This window comes from Eptatretus burgeri, chromosome 3 (genome assembly GCF_056783735.1).
Source record: "Eptatretus burgeri isolate ZD-2024b chromosome 3, Ebu_testis_v1, whole genome shotgun sequence".
NCBI lineage: Eukaryota > Metazoa > Chordata > Myxini > Myxiniformes > Myxinidae > Eptatretus > Eptatretus burgeri.
The window spans coordinates 34,180,569-34,201,554 of NC_140963.1; the positions used below are offsets into that span (position 1 = coordinate 34,180,569).

General features: G+C 43.7%; 1 protein-coding gene across 5 annotated transcripts in view; it reads right to left on the reverse strand.

Moving 5' to 3' along the window:
* LOC147029654 (rho GTPase-activating protein 15-like) overlaps positions 1-20,986 on the reverse strand; it is a 223,255-nt gene that overhangs the window by 51,086 nt on the left and 151,183 nt on the right. For all 5 annotated transcript variants that reach the window (XM_085872866.1, XM_085872867.1, XM_085872864.1 and 2 more), the window contains 2 exons: positions 9,190-9,264; positions 7,165-7,232 (listed from right to left, as the gene is read on the reverse strand). In XM_085872866.1, coding sequence (XP_085728992.1) covers positions 7,165-7,232; positions 9,190-9,264 — 143 coding nt within the window. The remainder of the gene's footprint in view (positions 1-7,164; positions 7,233-9,189; positions 9,265-20,986) is intronic.

A 20,986-nucleotide genomic window follows, 5' to 3' on the forward strand; every position in this document is an offset into this window, starting at 1 on the left:
AGGCAGACAAGGGACAAACAGGCATCAGGATGAATATGGAAAGCTGCAAAGAAAGAAGGGTGTAGAGATGATGACGAGAGAAGAAGAGTTTGGCGACTCATTGGAGAGACGTCATGAGGTCGTGGCAGTGGATTTTGTTCTTCAATGATTGGAGGAAAACCAAAGGACAAACTCAAGCAGGGGATTCCACAGAAAAAAAGAAAAACAAAATTAAGGAGTGAAGGTGGGAAGAAAGGCAAGACTGAATGTAAAATAGGAATGGGTTCGGTAACAAATATGTAAAACAAAGGTAATTAAAAAATATTTTGGAGATTTGGGGGAGGGGTGAGGGAAGCAGTAATTCTGCATTTTATAATGTGCAAGAATATTCAATAATAAATACCCACAACTAAATTTCAACAACACAGTTTTGAAAAATCCATTTGTAGCATTGGAAGATTCAGGGTTTGTCATATAAAATAAAAATAAGTAAAGAAATAAATAAATCTATACTAATAAAAGGCAGTGCGTCTGCGTCTGCCTGTGTGCCTGTGTGCCTGTGCGTGTGTGTGTCCTCCATCACTCCAAAGCCATAAAACCTAGTAGCCTGAAACTTTGTATGTATACCAAGAAAACTCCAAGGAAGTGCAAGAGTGAAAATTGGGTGTGTGGGTTCATGAAAACACCGCTTTTGAAAATAATTAACAGCATTATTTAATTATATCCTTCATCAGGCGATCCTTGGCCACCTCGCTCTCTGGGTCTTCAGGCGTTTCCTGGGTAACCTCGCTGGAGTATGAAGCAGTCATGTTTTTTGGCCTTCTCAACCAAACCTCAACTTGGAGCAGGCCGCAACAATTTCTTAATGCTAAAGTTGTTGTTTTCATTTGCGTTCGTGGCTTTATTTAATTTCCGCACATGTGATCACCAGGAGTATCTCTTACACTTTAACCAAGGGGAATTACAAAATTTAAGCTCAAGAATCAAACTTACAAGCAGTTTTGACTCCCAGAAAAGTGTTCATTTGTCCAATTTTGACATATTTGACATTTTGGGAGTCTCCGGGAGGTGTATGTTTAATGTGGCAGTAAATGCGTGCCAAACGAGCCGTTTCTTATCAACCATTTCATTTGGGTGCTTCCTTGAGTGCTTAAGCCACTTGGGCGAGCACTCTCCAAGCTGCTTGGTCATTCTTTTCGGTAAAAGTACCCGTGCTCTCAATGGAATATCGATTAGACAGACATATGTTTTCGCCTGTGTTGGGCCCTGCGGTTCCGTGCAGCGGGTGCCTCGGGAGGAGTTTCATCCGCTGAAAATGTGAAATTTCATTTTTTTTACAGGACATTGTTTTGTTTCACTTTTTTGTGTGATCTACTTTTAATATAATCCACCTCTCACTTCGACATTGATACATATATAAAAACAATAAGGTCCATCCGACCAGGTGTTTGTCATGATCTGGTTGTGAAGGCAGAGAGCATAGATCGAAATTTTGTGTTCTGTGCCTTGACCTATCTTTCAATTGAATTTTGCTAATTTACCACTTGAGTTCCTCGTTCAAAGAACTCTGTTTTAAGGTAAATCTTTGTGTTTGCCATTTTTATGTATTTTATGCATGTGTATGTATATAAAGTGTATCAACAAGTTGTATTTGCGAGTACAAAATAAAATAAAACAAACAAGCAAACAAATAACAGCTTTCTCATGATGTTAATCTGTATTTGAGAAAAATAGTCTTTTTCAATAGCACGAGTTAAACACATTTCAGGAAAGAATGTACAGTCATTGTTCATTTCAACATTGTGATTCATCTCAACAGTAATCATGTGTTTTCTGACCATTTAAGTCGAATGGCATAATATGCATGTGCCTTACCCACACCTCATAAACTTAACCCATTAGTTTACCTATCATGTAGACAATTGTTTTTAAAATTATATTTCAGCATAGACTATAGATAAACATGAAAAAAAAAATCAATGAAGTTATTCGCATTCATAGGAAAAAATATCCGAGTCTTATAACGACATGACATCGAAAGGGGCCTTGTACATTCAATATCTAAATGATAAAGTGGCAATGAAGATTAATTTTGCCCACATTTTTTGGCCAATACCTTCCCATTAGGCCTTAGTTATTTGATAACTTGGTTTACGGATCCGCCGACGGTATATTTGCCGAAATGAAATATAAATATAAAACACATTTTTAGCCTTTTATATTTATACATTTTCCACCGAAGGTGCAAAAGTTTCAAAACCTAAAATGTAAACGTCGGCATTTATTTTCAAAATATAATTTCATGCGTGCGCACCAAAATGCCAAGTCACCTTTAACCGAGCTGCACAGTAGAGCTGCGTAGTAGAACTGTGAAGTGGTCTTCGGTCATGGCGTCTCAGCAGTGACCAGCGTGGTTCAGATTGACTGTTGTTTCTGAGGCGAAAGTGATTGTTACTTACGAAATCTAAAGATTTCGTAAGTATATTGATGACTTCCGTTTCTGTTTGTTTGTTATCTTGCCAAAACGAAGTTTTTGCAAGATATGTTAGTCAGCTTGTATGTTTTTTTTGTTTTGTTTGTTTGTTTGTCTGTAATCACGTATAAAAAATTCTGCAGAGCACAGTTATCATTGGAAATTTTTGTAACTTCGCATATCAGAGTCCTATCGAGGTCCCTTTCAGCGAATAAAATTTTGAAGGTCAAGGTCAAAGGTCAAGGTCACTTTGTCGCAAATCAGGGGAGTCGACGAAACCCTTATTTTTTGAGTAATTTTGATCGGATCGTCTTCAAACTTCATGGGAATATAGTTCATTGTCTGGCGCTCGGCTGATTAATTTTTGGTGGTGATTGGCCTTGACCTTCATATGTTTTTTTTGTTGTTGTTGTTGTTGTTGTTTTTGGTCTGTAATCACGTATAAATCACTCTGCAGAGCACAGTTATCATTGGAAATTTTTGTAACTTCGCCTATCAGAGGCTTCTAGAGGTCCCTTTCAGCACATAAAATTTTGAAGGTCAAGGTCAAAGGTCAAGGTCACTTTGTCGCAAATCAGGGGAGTCGACGAAACCCTTATTTTTTGAGTAATTTTGATCGGATAGTCTTCAAACTTCATGGGAATATAGTTCATGGTCTGGTGCTCAGCTGATTAATTTTTGGTGGCGATTGGCCTTGACCTTCATGGTTAGCACCTGAGGTCAAACATATTTGACCCCAAGGTCAAATTTTCAAGTTTTAGGAACCATATCGTGTAGTACCTCAAATTGAACACCTCGATGAGTGCTTTCTAGATATGTCAAGCTTGAGACATTATGACGTCATTTGGTGACGTTATGAGGCAAAAGCATATTTTTCATGGTTACTCTGTATAACGTTTCTCATCGGAATCTCTCGTAGGCAGATATTCCTCAAGGAGTTGCTCCTGGTGGATAGCAGCTCTGTTCACCTCAGTGTGACCTTAAAGAAGTCACACGTGGTCACCTTTTGGCAAGATACGGGTCACCCTGCGGGTGACATTGGTTTATTTGTTAGTTTGTTAGTTTGTTAGTTTGTTTGTTTGTTTGTTTGTTTGTAGGCACGATAACTCGAGAACGGAAGAAGCTACCAATGTCAAATTACACCACGTGATTCAGGAGGGTGATGGCTCGTGCTGATTATATTTTGGTCAAAATCGGTCAAAGGTCAACGCCACAGTGAGGTCAAACATAATTCCGTAAATTCATGTGGAGAAATGGAGTATTTTTGCTTCACTCGACATTACGAGTTCGTTTTAACTTCAATTTTAATTTTGTCTTCGGTTTTTGCGATCGCTTAGGACGCTTAAAACTCGGTTGTCGAAATTCTGGTAAAAATCGGATGTTTTGGAGACGTTTTAAGATTGTATAAAAAATATTTCACTCGATGCGTCATGGGTCGTCCCATGATGCAGTGCGCTCGAGCAGACGCGTCGTTGAGTTACGTTAAGGTACAATATAATTGCGTGGAGAAATGGAGATTTTTGCTTTGGTCGACGTTACGATTTTTGATGGTTTGATATAGAATCATCGTAGAAACTTCTGGTTTGCGTCGCTACCTTCTCGAGAGACAGCTTTTATTAGACAAGGTCAGAGGTCAAGTTGACGATTTCATAAGTACCAGTCTATGACTGCTTGTTTTTTTTGCATACCTTGTCGAAGCTCGTGTGAGAGCTAACACACAACGCATATCATGGGGGACATGAGACAAGAGAGGAGAGAGTGGGAGGACAAAACAGTGGGGAACAGAGACATTAGGAGATCTGCGGAAGAGAGAGGGATGGGGCGGGGAACATGGGGAATAGAAGATGGACATTACAGGGACTTTCAGGAAGGAAAGCAGGGAATTTGAAGGAGGTGGGCTTGGGTGGATTATCGGGGGTAGAAAAGATCGAGGATTTGGATGGGGGAACTTTGTATCCTCTTATCATGGATAAGAGGTGGTGGTGAACAGGTGTTTTGAAGGCCTGGAGGGAAGAATTGGAATGAATAGAGTGATGGAGTTTATTCCAAAGGTGGGAAAAAAAGAGGAATGAAAGAGTGAAAGTGAGCAGTGTTTCGTGATTTTGGTAGTTTCACCAGAAGGGGGTTGTTGGCAGACCTTGAGCGCCCTGCGGAAATGTGGTGGGGACAAATCGCAGAGAGAGCTGGGGGGGGGCGAAGCTGGAGAGGAGACGGTAGAAGACAGAAAGACCACCGACCAACCTGCGGTGATTGAGTGAGAGGCCCAAAGACTCGGCCTCATTGCGGGAGATGCCAATGATCCGAAATGCCTTGGTTTCTACAGCATGAAGCCGAGAAAGGTGGGAGGCAGGAGCACCAGCCCAGCGGGGAGAGCAGTACTCCATAAGGCTGCGGACAAAACCTTTGTAAGTGGTCAGGAGCTAAGGTGGGCCGAGGAAGGACTTTGCACAACGGAGGATTCCCAGTCGGCGACTGGCTTTGGAGGCGAGGTTTGAAATGTGGCTTTCCCAGGAAAGGTCATGGCAGATAGTGAGGCCCAGAAGCTTGAAAGAAAGGACTTCTTCCAGAGGATTGTTGAGAAAGTGGATGGGGGGATTTTCTAAACGGTCCGTTCAAAGAGACATAGTGAGAGTGTGAGATTTGTCCAGATTGAAAGACATGTTCCACGTGTTGGACCAGTTTGTGATTTTACCCAGATCTGCCGTGAGTGAATAAGCTGTTACATGCTGGTCTGAGGGATGACAGATGGTGCGGCAGAGGGTGGAGTCATCAGCAAATAGATATAGAGGATTTTCCAGAGTCAGAGAGATCATTGATGAAAACCAGAAAAAGAACAGGACCCAGAACGCTACCTTGAGGAACTCCAGCCTGGACAGGAAGAGGGGATGAAAGAACTCCATTTAGGCCCACACGGTGACTGCGACAGGAGAGGAAGTCTGCGAGCCATGAGTTGTTAATTATGTCAGCAGTATAAATTTGAGTGACTGTATTGGTGATTTAATCACGCAACATCTTGACGACGAATATTCTGGCCGAACTATTGCATCAATTCAGTGCAGCAGCAGGGATGATTCGCACGCTACTCTCGATCGTGCCAATTTTCTTTCCATCGAAAGTTGTACACCGCTGTTCGTATTGAAAGATTTCGGTGCCAAGTACTTCAAAGTTTCAGCCTTCAATGATATTCAGCCTTCAACGGACCAGAAATCAGCCTTTGATGTGCTCATGAGGATGGGGAGACGGTACGATCAGATGCCCACTGAAAACTAAGCTGGTTATGGCTCTGATTGACCGTTTTGAGCGTGTTGACTCCAAGTAGACACCTTTTTTTAATCATATCCAGCACTATGCACGGGTGTGCACGCACACATCTACAACTTGGACAGTAATTTTCTCAGCATTGTTTCCATTTGTTTGATGTTCCAACAGGTTCCTATAAGAAAAACATGCCAGACTATATTGTAAAAACAAGTTTTAATCCTTTATTGTTTTTAACATCAGATGATACAGTGAATAATGGCATCCTGCATTTGAATGGTTTTCCATCTTCAATGTTTTCTTCGATCCTCCTGGTCCAGGATTTATATTTATTCCCCCCCCCCCCGCCCCGCCCCACCGACCCTTGTCTTTTCCATGGAACATCCGAAAAAAAATCATAAAAATATATAATTTCTAAAAATTGAGATTATATTCATATTTATATTTCGACCTACCGACCCTACATTTAGCTGAAGAACTGCGTAAACCAAGTTATAAAATAACTAAGGCCTTACCTTAAAACTAAGTTTAAACCAGTGGGGGAAAGGAAGAGGAGGTCAATGACTACACAAACCATAAATGGAACTTGTTGGACTTGAACATACCTTGTGCAGGTTTTTTCACGAATACAAGGGCCAAGTTCACCCTGATTACATCCGCCACTGAAGGTGGACAGACGTTATGTTTTCACCAGTCTGTCGGCATGTGAGCATTATACCTAAAAACGTTATGGACGGATTCGGACGAAACTTGCTGGACATGTTGGGTGTGTGACAAGGGTGGACTGATACGATTTTGGTGAAGATCTGGATCTGGATCATGATATGAGAATTTTTATTTATTTATTAAAAAAAATGATTCTTCATAATTGAGGGATTGGACCAAAACAATATATAGTACAGCATGATATTTCAAAAAGTTGTGGATGGATTAATGCAAAACTTGGTGGATAAGTTAGGTAACAATAACAAGCCAATTCGATTTTGGTTAAGGCCCGGATGTAGATCTGGCCTATTGGTGGGATACAAAAGGTAAACTGTTCAACCTGGCTGAGGTATGTGCTCCACTGAGTTTGTTCTTGTTGTATCCTGTGTTATATAAATGTTACTTGACCCATTTAGAAATAGGTTTTCAGAAAGCTGAACTATTCTCCCTTCGATGCAAATAACTTGTTCCTTTCTAACTATGTTATGCATGGATCAAAAGACATTTGTTCGTGAATTCTACACAAGATTATTTTGATAACTTTAATTTTGGCAAACAATAAATCGCTTCAAACTTTCCACACAGAATATTGGAGAGCACAATAATCTGGGTGTTACTCCAACATTAAGAAAACTTTGACTAGAATAGCCCACAATATGTCTGGGATATCATTGATATTTCTCCAAGTGGAATGTACAAAGTCACGTGTGAACCGTTATGCATAACAAAAATAGCAATTAAATTCTTACCGTAACTTCTTCGAAGTTTCCAATATTTTTGTCTTGTTGAGCAAACCGGCTTTTTCAAGATTTGGTATCTGGAAGACAAATGAAATACTGGCAACACTCAAAGAGGCTGTATATTTACGACATTTGCAATGGGAGTGAGAGGGAGAGAATGAGGATTTCCATGCAGTGCATGTTAGAAAGCATCTTACTATAATTCACAGACCTGTGTGCGTGTGTGTGTGTGTGTGTGTGTGTGTGTGTGTGTGTGTGTGTGTGTGTGTGTGTGTGTGTGTGTGTGTGTGTGTGTGTGTGTGTGTGTGTGTGTGTGTGTGTGTGTGTGCGTGCGCGCGCACGTGCACGTCGTGCTACTCCTCCAACAGTTCTGGGGTGATTACATCCATACTTGCTACATAGGATCAGCAAGTGCATAGGGGTATTTATATCTTTGTTTGTGGTCATGGGAGGGGGACACAAATTCTCTACATAAACATGTATAATGTCGCACTGATCCAGATGGGAAAGGGTATTAAAAGTCCCCACCCTTTACAGTACAGTTTTCCTGTACCCAAGGCTAGTGTTGGCTTAACAGTTAAGGTGTCTGGTTTAAGATCTCAGGGTCTTGAGTATGAGCCACTGTCATTCTGTTGAAGCAACACTAGGTGGGTTGACTCAGCCTGCCATCCTTCTGAGGTTGGCAAAATGAGTACCAGCTCACTGGGGTAATAAGCCATAAATCAGCCATAAGGCAAAAAAAGTGCCCAATGTGATCATTTGTACTTTGACAATATTATGCTGTGATATCACTTACAGGTATTTAGAACATTGCATGGCAAGCATTTCAGCATTGGTGCACATCGAAGAGGCTGAGTCACAGGAGATAGCAAAAAAATGTTAAGTACTACAATGGCCGCAAGGTGGCGCAAAATGTCCATCTGTATTTGGGACCAAAAGCTAAAGTGCTTCGCATTTGAAAAAAAGATTCAGAGAACACAATGCACAATCAGAAAGTGGCCAAAATTAACTGTGCTAAACCTGGTGTTGGCTTGGGATCCTTGGGTCCTGAGTTCAACTGCTGCTGAATTAACACCAGGGGGTTGACTCAGCCTGTCATCCTTCCGAGGTCAGCAAAATGAGTACCAGTTTAACAGCCAAAAGGCTGCACGCGAAGGGAAGGGATATCGACGGATTGATAAAATCTGGTATTGGTGCGGCGCAGACATGATGGGCCGAATGGCCTCCTCATGCGCCTTAATTCCTTGCAATAAATGAGCATTTGCAGTAAAAAAAAGCTTAAATTAGCAAAACAAAGGACATTGCTCATAAAATTATGATATCAACAAAACTTGAGTTTTTATGTGCTGGAATTTTTCAAATCTGAATTGTAATTTGGTGCTCTTACAACTCTGTATTTCTCATGAGACAAGATAATAAAAATGAGTTGAGCACCATGAGAAATTACAAAAAAACAAGCAGTGATAGACTGGTACTTACGAAATCGTCAACTTGACCTCTGACCTTGTATAATAAAAGCTGTCTCTAGAGAAGGTAGTGACGCAAACCAGAAGTTTCTACGATGATTCTGTACCAAACCATCAAAATCTAATGTTTGACCTCACTGTGACCTTGACCTTTGACCGATTTTGACCAAAATCTAATCAGCGCAAGCCATCACCCTCCTGAATTACGTGGTGTAATTTGACATTGGTAGCTTCTTCCGTTCTCGAGTTATCACGTTTTGGATGTTTGATCTCACTGTGACCTTGAGCTTTGACCGATTTTGACCAAAATCTAATCAGCGCGAGCCATCACCCTCCTGAATCACGTGGTGTAATTTGACATTGGTCGCTTCTTACGTTCTCGAGTTATCGTGCCGACAAACAAACACACACAAACAAACACACACACACACAGGACGGAAGTCATCAATATACTTACAAAATCTTTAGATTCCGTAAGTAATAAAACAACTCACCTAAATTAGGTGGTTCAAGAGTTTCTCACAAACCCAATACAAGGTTTTAAATGTTGGGCATGAAAATAACTTACCAATGGTGCACCTGCAGCTGGCAAAGCGAGGGTAGAAAGGCCATGGTCAGAGAGGTTCCGACGGTGCTGCAGAGTCTGTCAGTTGAAGAGAACAAATTATTTGAACAAGAGTTAGGACCCAGCAGATTCAAATTAAATTAAATAAATGCACGAAAAAATATCAATAAAATAAACGACTAAAATGGCCCCAATAACTTCAGAATCCAGAAAGGTATCAATGGGTAATTTCCCTTGGTGTAAAGCGTTTTCGTTTTTAAAGCCTTGCAACCAATACAAGACACCCAGGACACCCAGCAGGATTAAAAACAAAACCTGTCAAAGGGCAGAGGAGCTCCTTGTGATCCAAAGGCCATCAATATCTAGTGCCCAACTGTGTCTGCGGACGTCCTCCAGCAGTTGGGTCACTTTGTTTACGTGATTGGTGGCAGGATTTGCACTCCGGCTACCGAAAACCCTCCATTCCACAAAACATACCAAAAGCACACAAAAAAATAATCTGAAAAGCCACTCCATGGGAGTACCTCCTGTGCAGCTGCCCTCCGCAGGGCAGCTCATCAGATGACGGGATTGGGGCAAAGCCTTCAGGACCCCCAATCTTTGATGACAGGAGGAAAACCATGGGGTAACCTTCCCAGGGCAGATTGCGGTTGTGCATGTCGGAGTGGTGCTGAGGTGTCGTCCACCAGATGGTGATTCCTCGTGTTAACCTGAGGTGGTCCTATGGAGTGGGTGCCTGGAATGTCTTATCCCTAAGAGAGGATGATCACCTGTTTCTGTTATCATCTGAGCTCAAGTATTTGGACATCTGTATTGCAGCACTCTCTGAGGTTCGGAGACAGGATTGCGGCGAGATCATGGCAGGTGGTTACACCGACTATTGGTCTGGTCGCTCTGATGGTTACCATGCCCAAGGAGTAGCTGTGTCCAACAAGCTGACTCCAATGATAATTGAGGAAACTCCAGTCAACAAGCATATTATGAGACGAAGGATTCATCACTCCTTCGGTGTCATTTCCCAGGTCTCTGTACATGCTCCGACTGAGGAGAGTGATCTCACCGTGAAGGACGCATTCTATGCCACGTTCAAGTCTGTGGTTGATCAGTGCCACAGGCGAGATACTCTTCTTGTTTTGGGGTATTTCAATGTAGACTGGAACTGATAGGGATGGTTACAAGACATGTGTTGGTCCCCATTGGTCTGGAACTGTGAACCAGGATAGCACAAAGTTCCATGACTTTGCAAGAAGTCGTGGACTTAGGGTGGCTGGTTCATGGTTTTCAGCACCCAAAAGCTCATCGTTGAACTTTTATTTATTTATTTTTTTTTGTATACCTTGGTCGAGGCTCGTATGAGAGCGAACACACAACTCACAGCAAGGGGGCATGAGATAAGAGGGGCGGGAGTGGAAGGGACAAAACAGTGGGGAACAGACACATTAGGTGAACTGTGGAAGGGAGAGGGATGGGGATGGGACGGGGAACATGGTGAAGAGAAGATGGACATTACAGGGACTTTCAGGAAGGAAAGCAGGGGAATTGAAGGAAGTGGGCTTGGGTGGATTATCGGGGGTAGAAAAGATCGAGGATTTGGATGGGGGAAGATAAGAGGTGGTGGTGAACAGCTGTTTTGAAAGCCTGGAGGGAAGAATGGGAAAGAATAGAGTGAGGAAGTTTATTCCAAAGACGGGAAAAAAGAGGAATGAAAGAGTGAAGATGAGCACCGATTCGTAATTTTGGTAGTTTTACCAGAAGGGGGTTGTTGGCGGACCTTGAGAGCCCTGTGGAAATGTGGTGGGGACAAATCGCAGAGAGAGAGCAGGGTGGGCAAGGCTGGAGAGGAGTCAGTAGAAGACAGAAAGACCACCGACCAACCTGCGGTGATTGAGTGAGAGGCCCAAAGACTCAGCTTCATTGCGGGAGATGCCAATGATCTTAAATGCCCTGGTTTCGACAGCGTGAAGCCGAGAAAGGTGGGAGGCAGGAGCACCAGCCCAGAGGGGAGAGCAGTACTCCATCAGGCGACGGACAAAATCTTTGTAAGTGGTCAGGAGCTCAAGAGGGCCGAGGAAGGACTGTGCACGACGGAGGATTCCGAGTCGGCGACTGGCTTTTGAGGCGAGGTTGGAAATGTGACTTTCCCAGGAAAGGTCATGGCAGATAGTGAGACCCAGAAGCTTGAAAGAAAAGACTTCTTTCAGAGGATTGTTGAGAAAGTGGATGGGGGGGGGGGGTTTCTAAACGGTCCTTTCGAAGAGACATAGTGAGAGTGTGAGATTTGTCTGGATTGAAAGACATGTTCCACGTGTTGGACCAGTTTGTGATTTTATCCAGATCTGCAATCAGCACAAGTCCATCCATGGGATCTGTTTGGAGTTTTTCCATCACAAATTTGGAGGAGATTGGCAAATTCTGCAGCTGCATCATCTGCATGCAGATAATGCACTTGTATTTGTCCTGATGGTTGATTTACATACATTTGGCCATCGTCTTGATTTCAAACGTGTATTAATTGGATCTACACATACATCCCTTTGAATTATTGGTAATGTCTGGCGAAAAAATAAATAAACAAGCAGTCATAGACTGGTACTTACGAAATCGTCAACTTGACCTCTGACCTTGCCTTATAAAAGCTGTCTCTTGAGAAGGTGGCGATGCAAACCAGAAGTTTCTGTGAAGATTCTGTACCAAACCATCAAAAATCAAATGTTTTGGATGTTTGACTTCACTGTGACCTTGACCTTTGACCGATTTTGACCAAAATCTAATCAGCGCAAGCCACCACCCTCCTGAATCACATGGTGTAATTTGACATTGGTAGCTTCTTCCGTTCTCGAGTTATCTGTACCAAACCATCAAAAATCGAATATTTGACCTCCCTGTGACCTTGACCTTTGACCGATTTTGACCAAAATCTAATCAGCACGAGCCATCACCCTCCTGAATCACGTGGTGTAATTTGACATTGGTAGCTTCTTCCGTTCTCGAGTTATCATGCCTACAAACAAACAAACAAACAAAACAAGCAGTCAGACTGGTACTTACGAAATCGTCAACTTGACCTCTGACCTTGTCTAATAAAAGCTGTCTCTGGAGAAGGTAGCGAGGCAAACCAGAAGTTTCTACGATGATTCTGTACCAAACCATCAAAAATTGAATGTTTTGGATGTTTGACCTCACTGTGACCTTGATCTTTGACCGATTTTGACCAATATCGAATCAGTGCTTGCCACCACCCTCCTGAATCACGTGGTGTAATTTGACATTGGTATCTTCTTCCGTTCTCGAGTTATCATTTTTTGGATGTTTGACCTCACTGTGACCTTTGACCGATTTTGACCAAAATCTAATCAGCACTAGCCATCACCCTCCTGAATCACATGGTGTAATTTGACATTGGTAGCTTCTTCCGTTCTCGAGTTATCGTGCCTACAAACAAACAAACAAACAGAAACGGAAGGCATAAAGATTTCGGAAGTAACAAACAGAAACAGAAGTCATCAATATACTTACGAAATCTTTAGATTTCGTAAGTAATAAAAATCACCAGAAAGAATAACTGTGAGACCTCCCATTGTGCAAGTGTTCCTTTGAATGTCCTGTAGTGTTTGATCAAGTGCCTAAAACTGCCAGCTTGTGAGACAGTGCATTCATCCTGTATGATGACCCTGCATTTCTTCAGAAGGTCTGAAGTTGCTGTGCCTTTTATAATGTTACAGACCACATCATCACTCAGGCAAGACTCAGTGGAAACTTAAATGTAGAATGTGCAGTTCTCTCATGTGGTGATAGGAAACCTTAACTGTAAATAGTGGAGACTTGTAATACCCACCCCCACCTGGAGGCAGCGCTACATGATACACATTTACAGAGAGAATTTCTGTCCCTCCCCCCAAGACCACAGGAAAATTCAGTAGTGCAACTACGATTCCAGAAGATGTAACAGAAAGGGCAATATTTCCTCTCAATCTGATCTTTGCTAAAAGGAGGTTAATGAGGAATGTTTTTTTTTTTTTCCAGTGCCACCAGGTCAATACAGAAACAGAAAGCCGCAATCGCTGATGTCAAAGATTTGCATGATGGTCAGTCAAACTTGACCCTCTGTCCTCAACATCTTTGGAAATGTCATCCTGATCATAATTCATCTCCCGTAGTACCTGTCTGGCAAATTGGACCTCATTCGTTCCGTCAACATGGTGTAGACCATGGAGCTACTACTCCTAGAGTTGTAGGCCAATTCCATCCAGACTTGCTGCATAGGATCAGCATGACACCAATTAATGTATAGGCATATTTTTATCTTTTCCGGTGGTCTTGGGGTGGGGGGGGGGGGAGGGACGGAAATTCTCTATGTAAATGTGTATCATGTAGCGCCGCCTCCAGGTGGGGGTGGGTATTACAAGTCTCTACCATTTACAGTACAGTATACCTATCACCACGTTTTCCAGTGCAGTGAGGTGTTTTGAAGTATAAGCAGTCAGTATGTTTTTGCTTCATGCACACAACTCCATGGGTTATTTCTATTTTTTGCCTACTCTTTTTGATCTACCTCAACACCACTTTCCCCTCTACACAACACGGTAGCTCCAGCTCGCCGTTGCTTCCTTCCCGGTTCAACAACCATTTGAAATATTCTTCCCACACCTTCAACACTGCCCCCCTCTCTGTCATGAGCCTCCTGCCATGATCTTACTCACCAACACAGCTCAATGTCCTTACCACCCTCATTCCTGTCATGAGCCAATTTATAAATCATCTTCCTCCCATCATCCTCTTCCAACGAGTTGTACACCTCCTCTTCCATATCATTCCTCACCTTATCCACAGCTCTCCTTGCTGCATTATTCTTCTACCCATACAAGCGCAGCAACCCCACCTCTGGCTGCCTCCCCCATCATTGATCTTCTCTATCCTCTTCACCAACGGCCTTCGCTACCTCCTCCATCCACCATACCTGGTTTCTATCCCGAGACGATGAACCCTTTACTGACGTCCTTCCACACAAAACTTCCACAATTCACCTAAACGCCTCTCTCTACTTCTTCCACCCCTCCTCTAAACCTTCTGCTTCTTTGCCATGTTGCTCATACCTAACTAGCCCTCAACCTCTCCTTGTGCTCTATGAGGACGTTTCCCCGACACTTCCCCCACATAATAATCTTCTGACCTCTGCTGTTCACCTCCCTCCGTTTCTTCATCCACAGCACAAACACAATAGGCTTGTGCTGGGTAGTAACATGCTCTCCCACCACTGACTTACAATCCTTAACCCTCCACAACTGTCGCTTTCTTAGCACCACCAAATCCAATTCTGTTCTATGTCATCTGCTTTTAATCGGTAATCTTGTAGCTTTCCCGCTTTTGAAAGCCCATTCCTCGCCACCAGCTCCAACAGCTCTCGACCCTCTTTATTCCTCGTTCCCCAACCAAATTCCCCAAAACATTCCTCTTTCCCCGGCTCCGCTACTCCCACATGTGCGTTAAAGTTAAAGACTGTGGCGTAAAATAGTTACCATCCAAGTTGTAAGTCAGAGAATAATCTACAATAAAACAAGAAGGGGGTGGGGGCAGGCAGGAGGCTATTCTGCCCATTGAGGGTCTCCTGCATTTGGTGGAACTTAAAACTCTCAACATTATTGCTATCTCGCATTATATGGCCACAGAAAATGGCATATTATTCTCCAATTGCAGACAAGTCAGTGGCCTGTGTGTTTTTAACCACCTCTCCTCTGGTATAGCTCCCTCGACTTTCTCTGCCCTCGAAACCTCAACGCCATTAGGATGCACACGTTCTACCAGTAACCCCCTCATTATTCAACTCTCAAAATTCAGGCCGATTTCACACCTCCACTTTCTGTTCCTCTTTTCACCTGTTTGTTGAACCACCTTCCTGAGGATCTTCAATCCCACTCTTCACTCGAGGGTTTCAAGCCAGCAGTGTGCCACCATCCCATGTCATTTCCCATCAATACCTGTGACCATTTATACCCCCAATGACTCCACGTAACTCAACCTTCTTACTTGCAGGTTATTGTGTTTCTTCATCTCCTCTTTATACTTTTTTCCCCGTTTGGTCAATCATCCCCTTCTCGTTTTGCCCAAATGTGTCTTTTACTGTCAATTTGTTGCCTTTTCTACCCTCTGGTCACCCCACTCTAACACGACCCTCGATCTTGCATTGGAAAACAAAAACCAAACATTGTCAGAGATCAGGCCATTTGGAAGAAAAAAAAAAAAGCAAAGATTTGATGTTTTTGTTTTATCAAGAAGTGAGCAAACACTCATGTAGTTGAGGATCTATTTTTACATCTTTCTTGTGTCTTGGAGTGATGTTGACAGTCTGCAAAAGTATGCGAACGAGGTTGCCAAATGTGAAGGAGAGGCAAATGTTTATTTAATGGAAAAGTTTTACAACGTACATGCGTAAAGGATAAGGACTTGATAGTAATAGTAAACAAGCAATCAAAACGGCAGTCAGGCAGCTATTAACATAGCAAAGAGGTCATATTGCTAAGGAGATAATGAAGAATTCAAAATGGTCTTAGCTTTATATAAAGTATACTTAGGCCACAGTTCTGGTTCCTGCACAAGATATTTCACGAGCTGGAGAAGTTTTAATGTAGGTTAACTGCAATGATTCCATGATTGGCAGGGCTCAAGGAGAGGAGACTGAGCGTAGAAAAAGAGTTTTACTTAAGGAAAGGTTCAAAAAAATTTTTTTGAAGGCAGGAAATGAAATACACTGAGGGATGGACTGAGGCTGAAACCAATAACTATTCCAATTAAATTAATCTGCCTGAGATGAGAAAAAAAAAGAATAAAAGTAGTAGTACTTTGCATTACATAGAGTGATGGGTATCATGACAAGAACAGCCAAAACCCCGTCACAGACGGATTCCGTTCATTCAACCACCATCACCAGCTCACCCACACTCGAGGGACATGGACTGGACAGGGCGTGCTTGCCCCCGCCTACTCATCCCCCGCCCCTGCCTTCAATTTGCTTACCCCTGCCCAAAAATTTAATTACCCCGGCCCCGCCTCTTCACTCCCCGCCCCCCGTCTCTTCACTCCGCGCCACCATCTCAACGAAAAGTATTTATTCTGATTCAGAATTGAAAGTTGACTATTGCCACTATGTACGATGCACTCTTACAGGTACGAAGTTTCTTTCAGTCCAGGTCATAGTACCGAGAAAAACGTGACGCGACCGCCAGGAGGAGCACAAAATTGGTCCTTCAGTATTAATATATGGATAGAAGATACAATGTTTCTTGTTACATTTTTTGTGTCAAATTCACATTCTGAGGTAGTCAGCATGTGCAGAAGAGGGTTTTACATTGCAGACGCTATTTTTGAGGAGTGGAATTACACCTCTCAGCGGTTACGGTCTGTCGACGACGGACGTAGTGAGGTCACCGAATAACCAATGATGTCATGACGTCCTTACGCCTCTCAGCGGTGACGTCACACGTAGCCATGCAAACGAATGTAAAACGAAAAGTGTTTATTCTGCTTCAGAGTTGAAGTTTGACTATTGGCACTATGTGCGATGCACTCTTGCAGGTACGAAGTTTCTTTCAGTCCAGGTCACAGTACCGAGAAAAACATGACGCGACCGCGAGGAGGAGCACAAAATTGGCCCTTCAGTATTAATATATAGACGAGCTGAAACCCCGTCACAGACGGATTCCATTCATTTAACCACCCTCACCAGCTCACACACACTCGAGGGACATGGACTGGACAGGGTGTGCTTGCCCCCGCCTACTCATCCCCCGCCCATGCCCCCATCCCCCCCCGCCCATGCCCCCATTCAATTTGCTTACCTGTGCCCAAAAATGTAATTACCCCGGCCCCACCTCTTCACTCCCCACCCCCCGTCTGGATTCCCCACCCCACTTGCCCCCGGGCCCCCACCCCCTCACACTCAACTCCGTCCCATTTTCCCGTCTCCAGCTTCCAATTTGCTTACCTCCGCCCAAAAATTTGCTTCCCTTGCTCCCCCCCGCCTGTTCACTCCCCTTTCCCGTCTCTTCCTCCCCCACCGGCGTCTCTTCATCTCCCACCCCCGTCTCTTCATCCCCCGCCCCCGCCTCCACTCCTCGCCCCCATCTCAACAAAAAGTGTTTATTCTGCTTCAGCGTTGAAAGTTGACTATTGCCACTATGTACGATGCACTCTTTCAGGAACGAAGTTTTTCAGTCCAGGTCACAGTACCAAGAAAAACATGACGCGACCGCGAGCAGGAGCACAAAATTGGTCCTTCAGTATTAATATATAGAAGATAGATAGATAGAAGATAGAAGATACAGTAGACGCCGCTTTATAAATCCACGGTTATAAAATCCAGCCACTGATTGTGACCAAAATGAGTTGGAATGGAATTTTACATCGAGAAATCCGCCGTTTAATAAATCCACCTGCTTGGCAAGTGTGAGGTCTCAACCTAAGCTTGATGTAGTATGTGCTGCCACAGAGTGAAAAACAAAAAACCAACAACAACAGCAACTGGTGACGGACTTCGAATCCCGCCGCCGCTCGAATCCCTCCGACCCCGAATCCCAATAGCCAAGGGAAGAAAGCGACGACGAACCCGAGCCGATGCCAACAGCGGCAGAGATGCGGACGGCACTCGCCAAATTGGACAGGGGATGCAGCTCTCAGGTTTTGCCCATCCCGATTTCCGCCACGTGACGGATTCAATAAAGGAACATTTGCGCAAAACCTTCCCTCCCAAGCAAGCGACCTTGGAGAGATTCTTTTGAACAATCTCCTTGTCACCGTTTGATAAATCAATGTTTTTGTAGCACAAAGCAGTGTTTAACGACATTCGCTTTTTGTCTTATCTATCCAGTAGGTGGCTGAAAATAGGTTCTCCGCTTAATAAATCCAGCCGGTTAATAAATCCAAACGGCGTGGTCCCATGGTGGATTTATAAAGCGGCGTCTACTGTACAATGTTTCTTGTTGCATTTTTTGTGTCAAATTCACATTCTGAGGTAGTCACCATGTGCAGAAGAGGATTTTACATTGCAGACGCTATTTGAGGAGTGGAATTAGTAATTACACCTCTCAGCAGTAACGTTCTGACGACGGACGCAATGGCGTCAGCGAATAACCGATGATGTCATGACGTCCTGACGCCTCTCAGCGGCGACGTCACACATCGCCATGTAAACGAATGGAAAACGAAAAATGTTTATTCTGCTTCAGAGTTGAAGGTTGACTTTTGGCATGATGTGCGATGCACTCTTACAGGTACGAAGTTTCTTTCAGTCGAGGTCACAGTACCGAGAAAAACGTGACGCGAACGCTCGGAGGAGCACAAAATTGGTCCTTCAGTATTAATATATAGATTGGAAAAAAATTTAAAAATTTTTTTGCAAGGTTCATTGGGGAGCATGGTGACAGGCGAGGAAGTAATATGCCAACAGTGGAAAAACACAACAAGAGGATGAAGAAAGAGGCAGACAGACAGACAGACAGAGAAAAAGAGGCAGACAGACAGACAGAGAGAGAAAAAGAGGCAGACAGACAGACAGAGAGAGAAAAAGAGGCAGACAGACAGACAGAGAGAGAAAAAGAGGCAGACAGACAGACAGAGAGAGAAAAAGAGGCAGACAGACAGACAGAGAGAGAAAAAGAGGCAGACAGACAGACAGAGAGAGAAAAAGAGGCAGACAGACAGACAGAGAGAGAAAAAGAGGCAGACAGACAGACAGAGAGAGAAAAAGAGGCAGACAGACAGACAGAGAGAGAAAAAGAGGCAGACAGACAGACAGAGAGAGAAAAAGAGGCAGACAGACAGACAGAGAGAGAAAAAGAGGCAGACAGACAGACAGAGAGAGAAAAAGAGGCAGACAGACAGACAGAGAGAGAAAAAGAGGCAGACAGACAGACAGAGAGAGAAAAAGAGGCAGACAGACAGACAGAGAGAGAAAAAGAGGCAGACAGACAGACAGAGAGAGAAAAAGAGGCAGACAGACAGACAGAGAGAGAAAAAGAGGCAGACAGACAGACAGAGAGAGAAAAAGAGGCAGACAGACAGACAGAGAGAAGAAAAGAGGCAGACAGACAGACAGAGAGAGAAAAAGAGGCAGACAGACAGACAGAGAGAGAAAAAGAGGCAGACAGACAGACAGAGAGAGAAAAAGAGGCAGACAGACAGACAGAGAGAGAAAAAGAGGCAGACAGACAGACAGAGAGAGAAAAAGAGGCAGACAGACAGACAGAGAGAGAAAAAGAGGCAGACAGACAGACAGAGAGAGAGAAAGAGGCAGACAGACAGACAGAGAGAGAGAAAGAGGCAGACAGACAGACAGAGAGAGAGAAAGAGGCAGACAGACAGACAGAGAGAGAGAAAGAGGCAGACAGACAGACAGAGAGAGAGAAAGAGGCAGACAGACAGACAGAGAGAGAAAAAGAGGCAGACAGACAGACAGAGAGAGAGAAAGAGGCAGACAGACAGACAGAGAGAGAGAAAGAGGCAGACAGACAGAGAGAGAGAAAGAGGCAGACAGACAGAGAGAGAAAAAGAGGCAGACAGAGAGAGAGAAAGAAGCAGAAAGAGGCAGACAGACAGACAGAGAGAGAAAAAGAGGCAGACAGACAGACAGAGAGAGAAAAAGAGGCAGACAGACAGAGAGAGAAAAAGAGGCAGACAGACAGAGAGAGAGAAAAGAGGCAGACAGACAGAGAGAGAGAAAAAGAGGCAGACAGACAGAGAGAGAGAGAAAGAGGCAGACAGACAGAGAGAGAGAAAAAGAGGCAGACAGACAGACAGAGAGAGAAAAAGAGGCAGACAGACAGACAGAGAGAGAAAAAGAGGCAGACAGACAGACAGAGAGAGAAAAAGAGGCAGACAGACAGACAGAGAGAGAAAAAGAGGCAGACAGACAGAGAGAGAGAAAGAGGCAGACAGACAGAGAGAGAGAAAAAGAGGCAGACAGACAGAGAGAGAGAAAAAGAGGCAGACAGACAGAGAGAGAGAAAAAGAGGCAGACAGACAGAGAGAGAAAAAGAGGCAGACAGACAGAGAGAGAAAAAGAGGCAGACAGACAGAGAGAGAAAAAGAGGCAGACAGACAGAGAGAGAAAAAGAGGCAGACAGACAGAGAGAGAAAAAGAGGCAGACAGACAGAGAGAGAAAAAGAGGCAGACAGACAGAGAGAGAAAAAGAGGCAGACAGACAGAGAGAGAAAAAGAGGCAGACAGACAGAGAGAGAAAAAGAGGCAGACAGACAGAGAGAGAAAAAGAGGCAGACAGACAGAGAGAGAAAAAGAGGCAGACAGACAGAGAGAGAAAAAGAGGCAGACAGACAGAGAGAGAAAAAGAGGCAGACAGACAGAGAGAGAAAAAGAGGCAGACAGACAGAGAGAGAAAAAGAGGCAGACAGACAGAGAGAGAAAAAGAGGCAGACAGACAGAGAGAGAAAAAGAGGCAGACAGACAGAGAGAGAAAAAGAGGCAGACAGACAGAGAGAGAAAAAGAGGCAGACAGACAGAGAGAGAAAAAGAGGCAGACAGACAGAGAGAGAAAAAGAGGCAGACAGACAGAGAGAGAAAAAGAGGCAGACAGACAGAGAGAGAAAAAGAGGCAGACAGACAGAGAGAGAAAAAGAGGCAGACAGACAGAGAGAGAAAAAGAGGCAGACAGACAGAGAGAGAAAAAGAGGCAGACAGACAGAGAGAGAAAAAGAGGCAGACAGACAGAGAGAGAAAAAGAGGCAGACAGACAGAGAGAGAAAAAGAGGCAGACAGACAGAGAGAGAAAAAGAGGCAGACAGACAGAGAGAG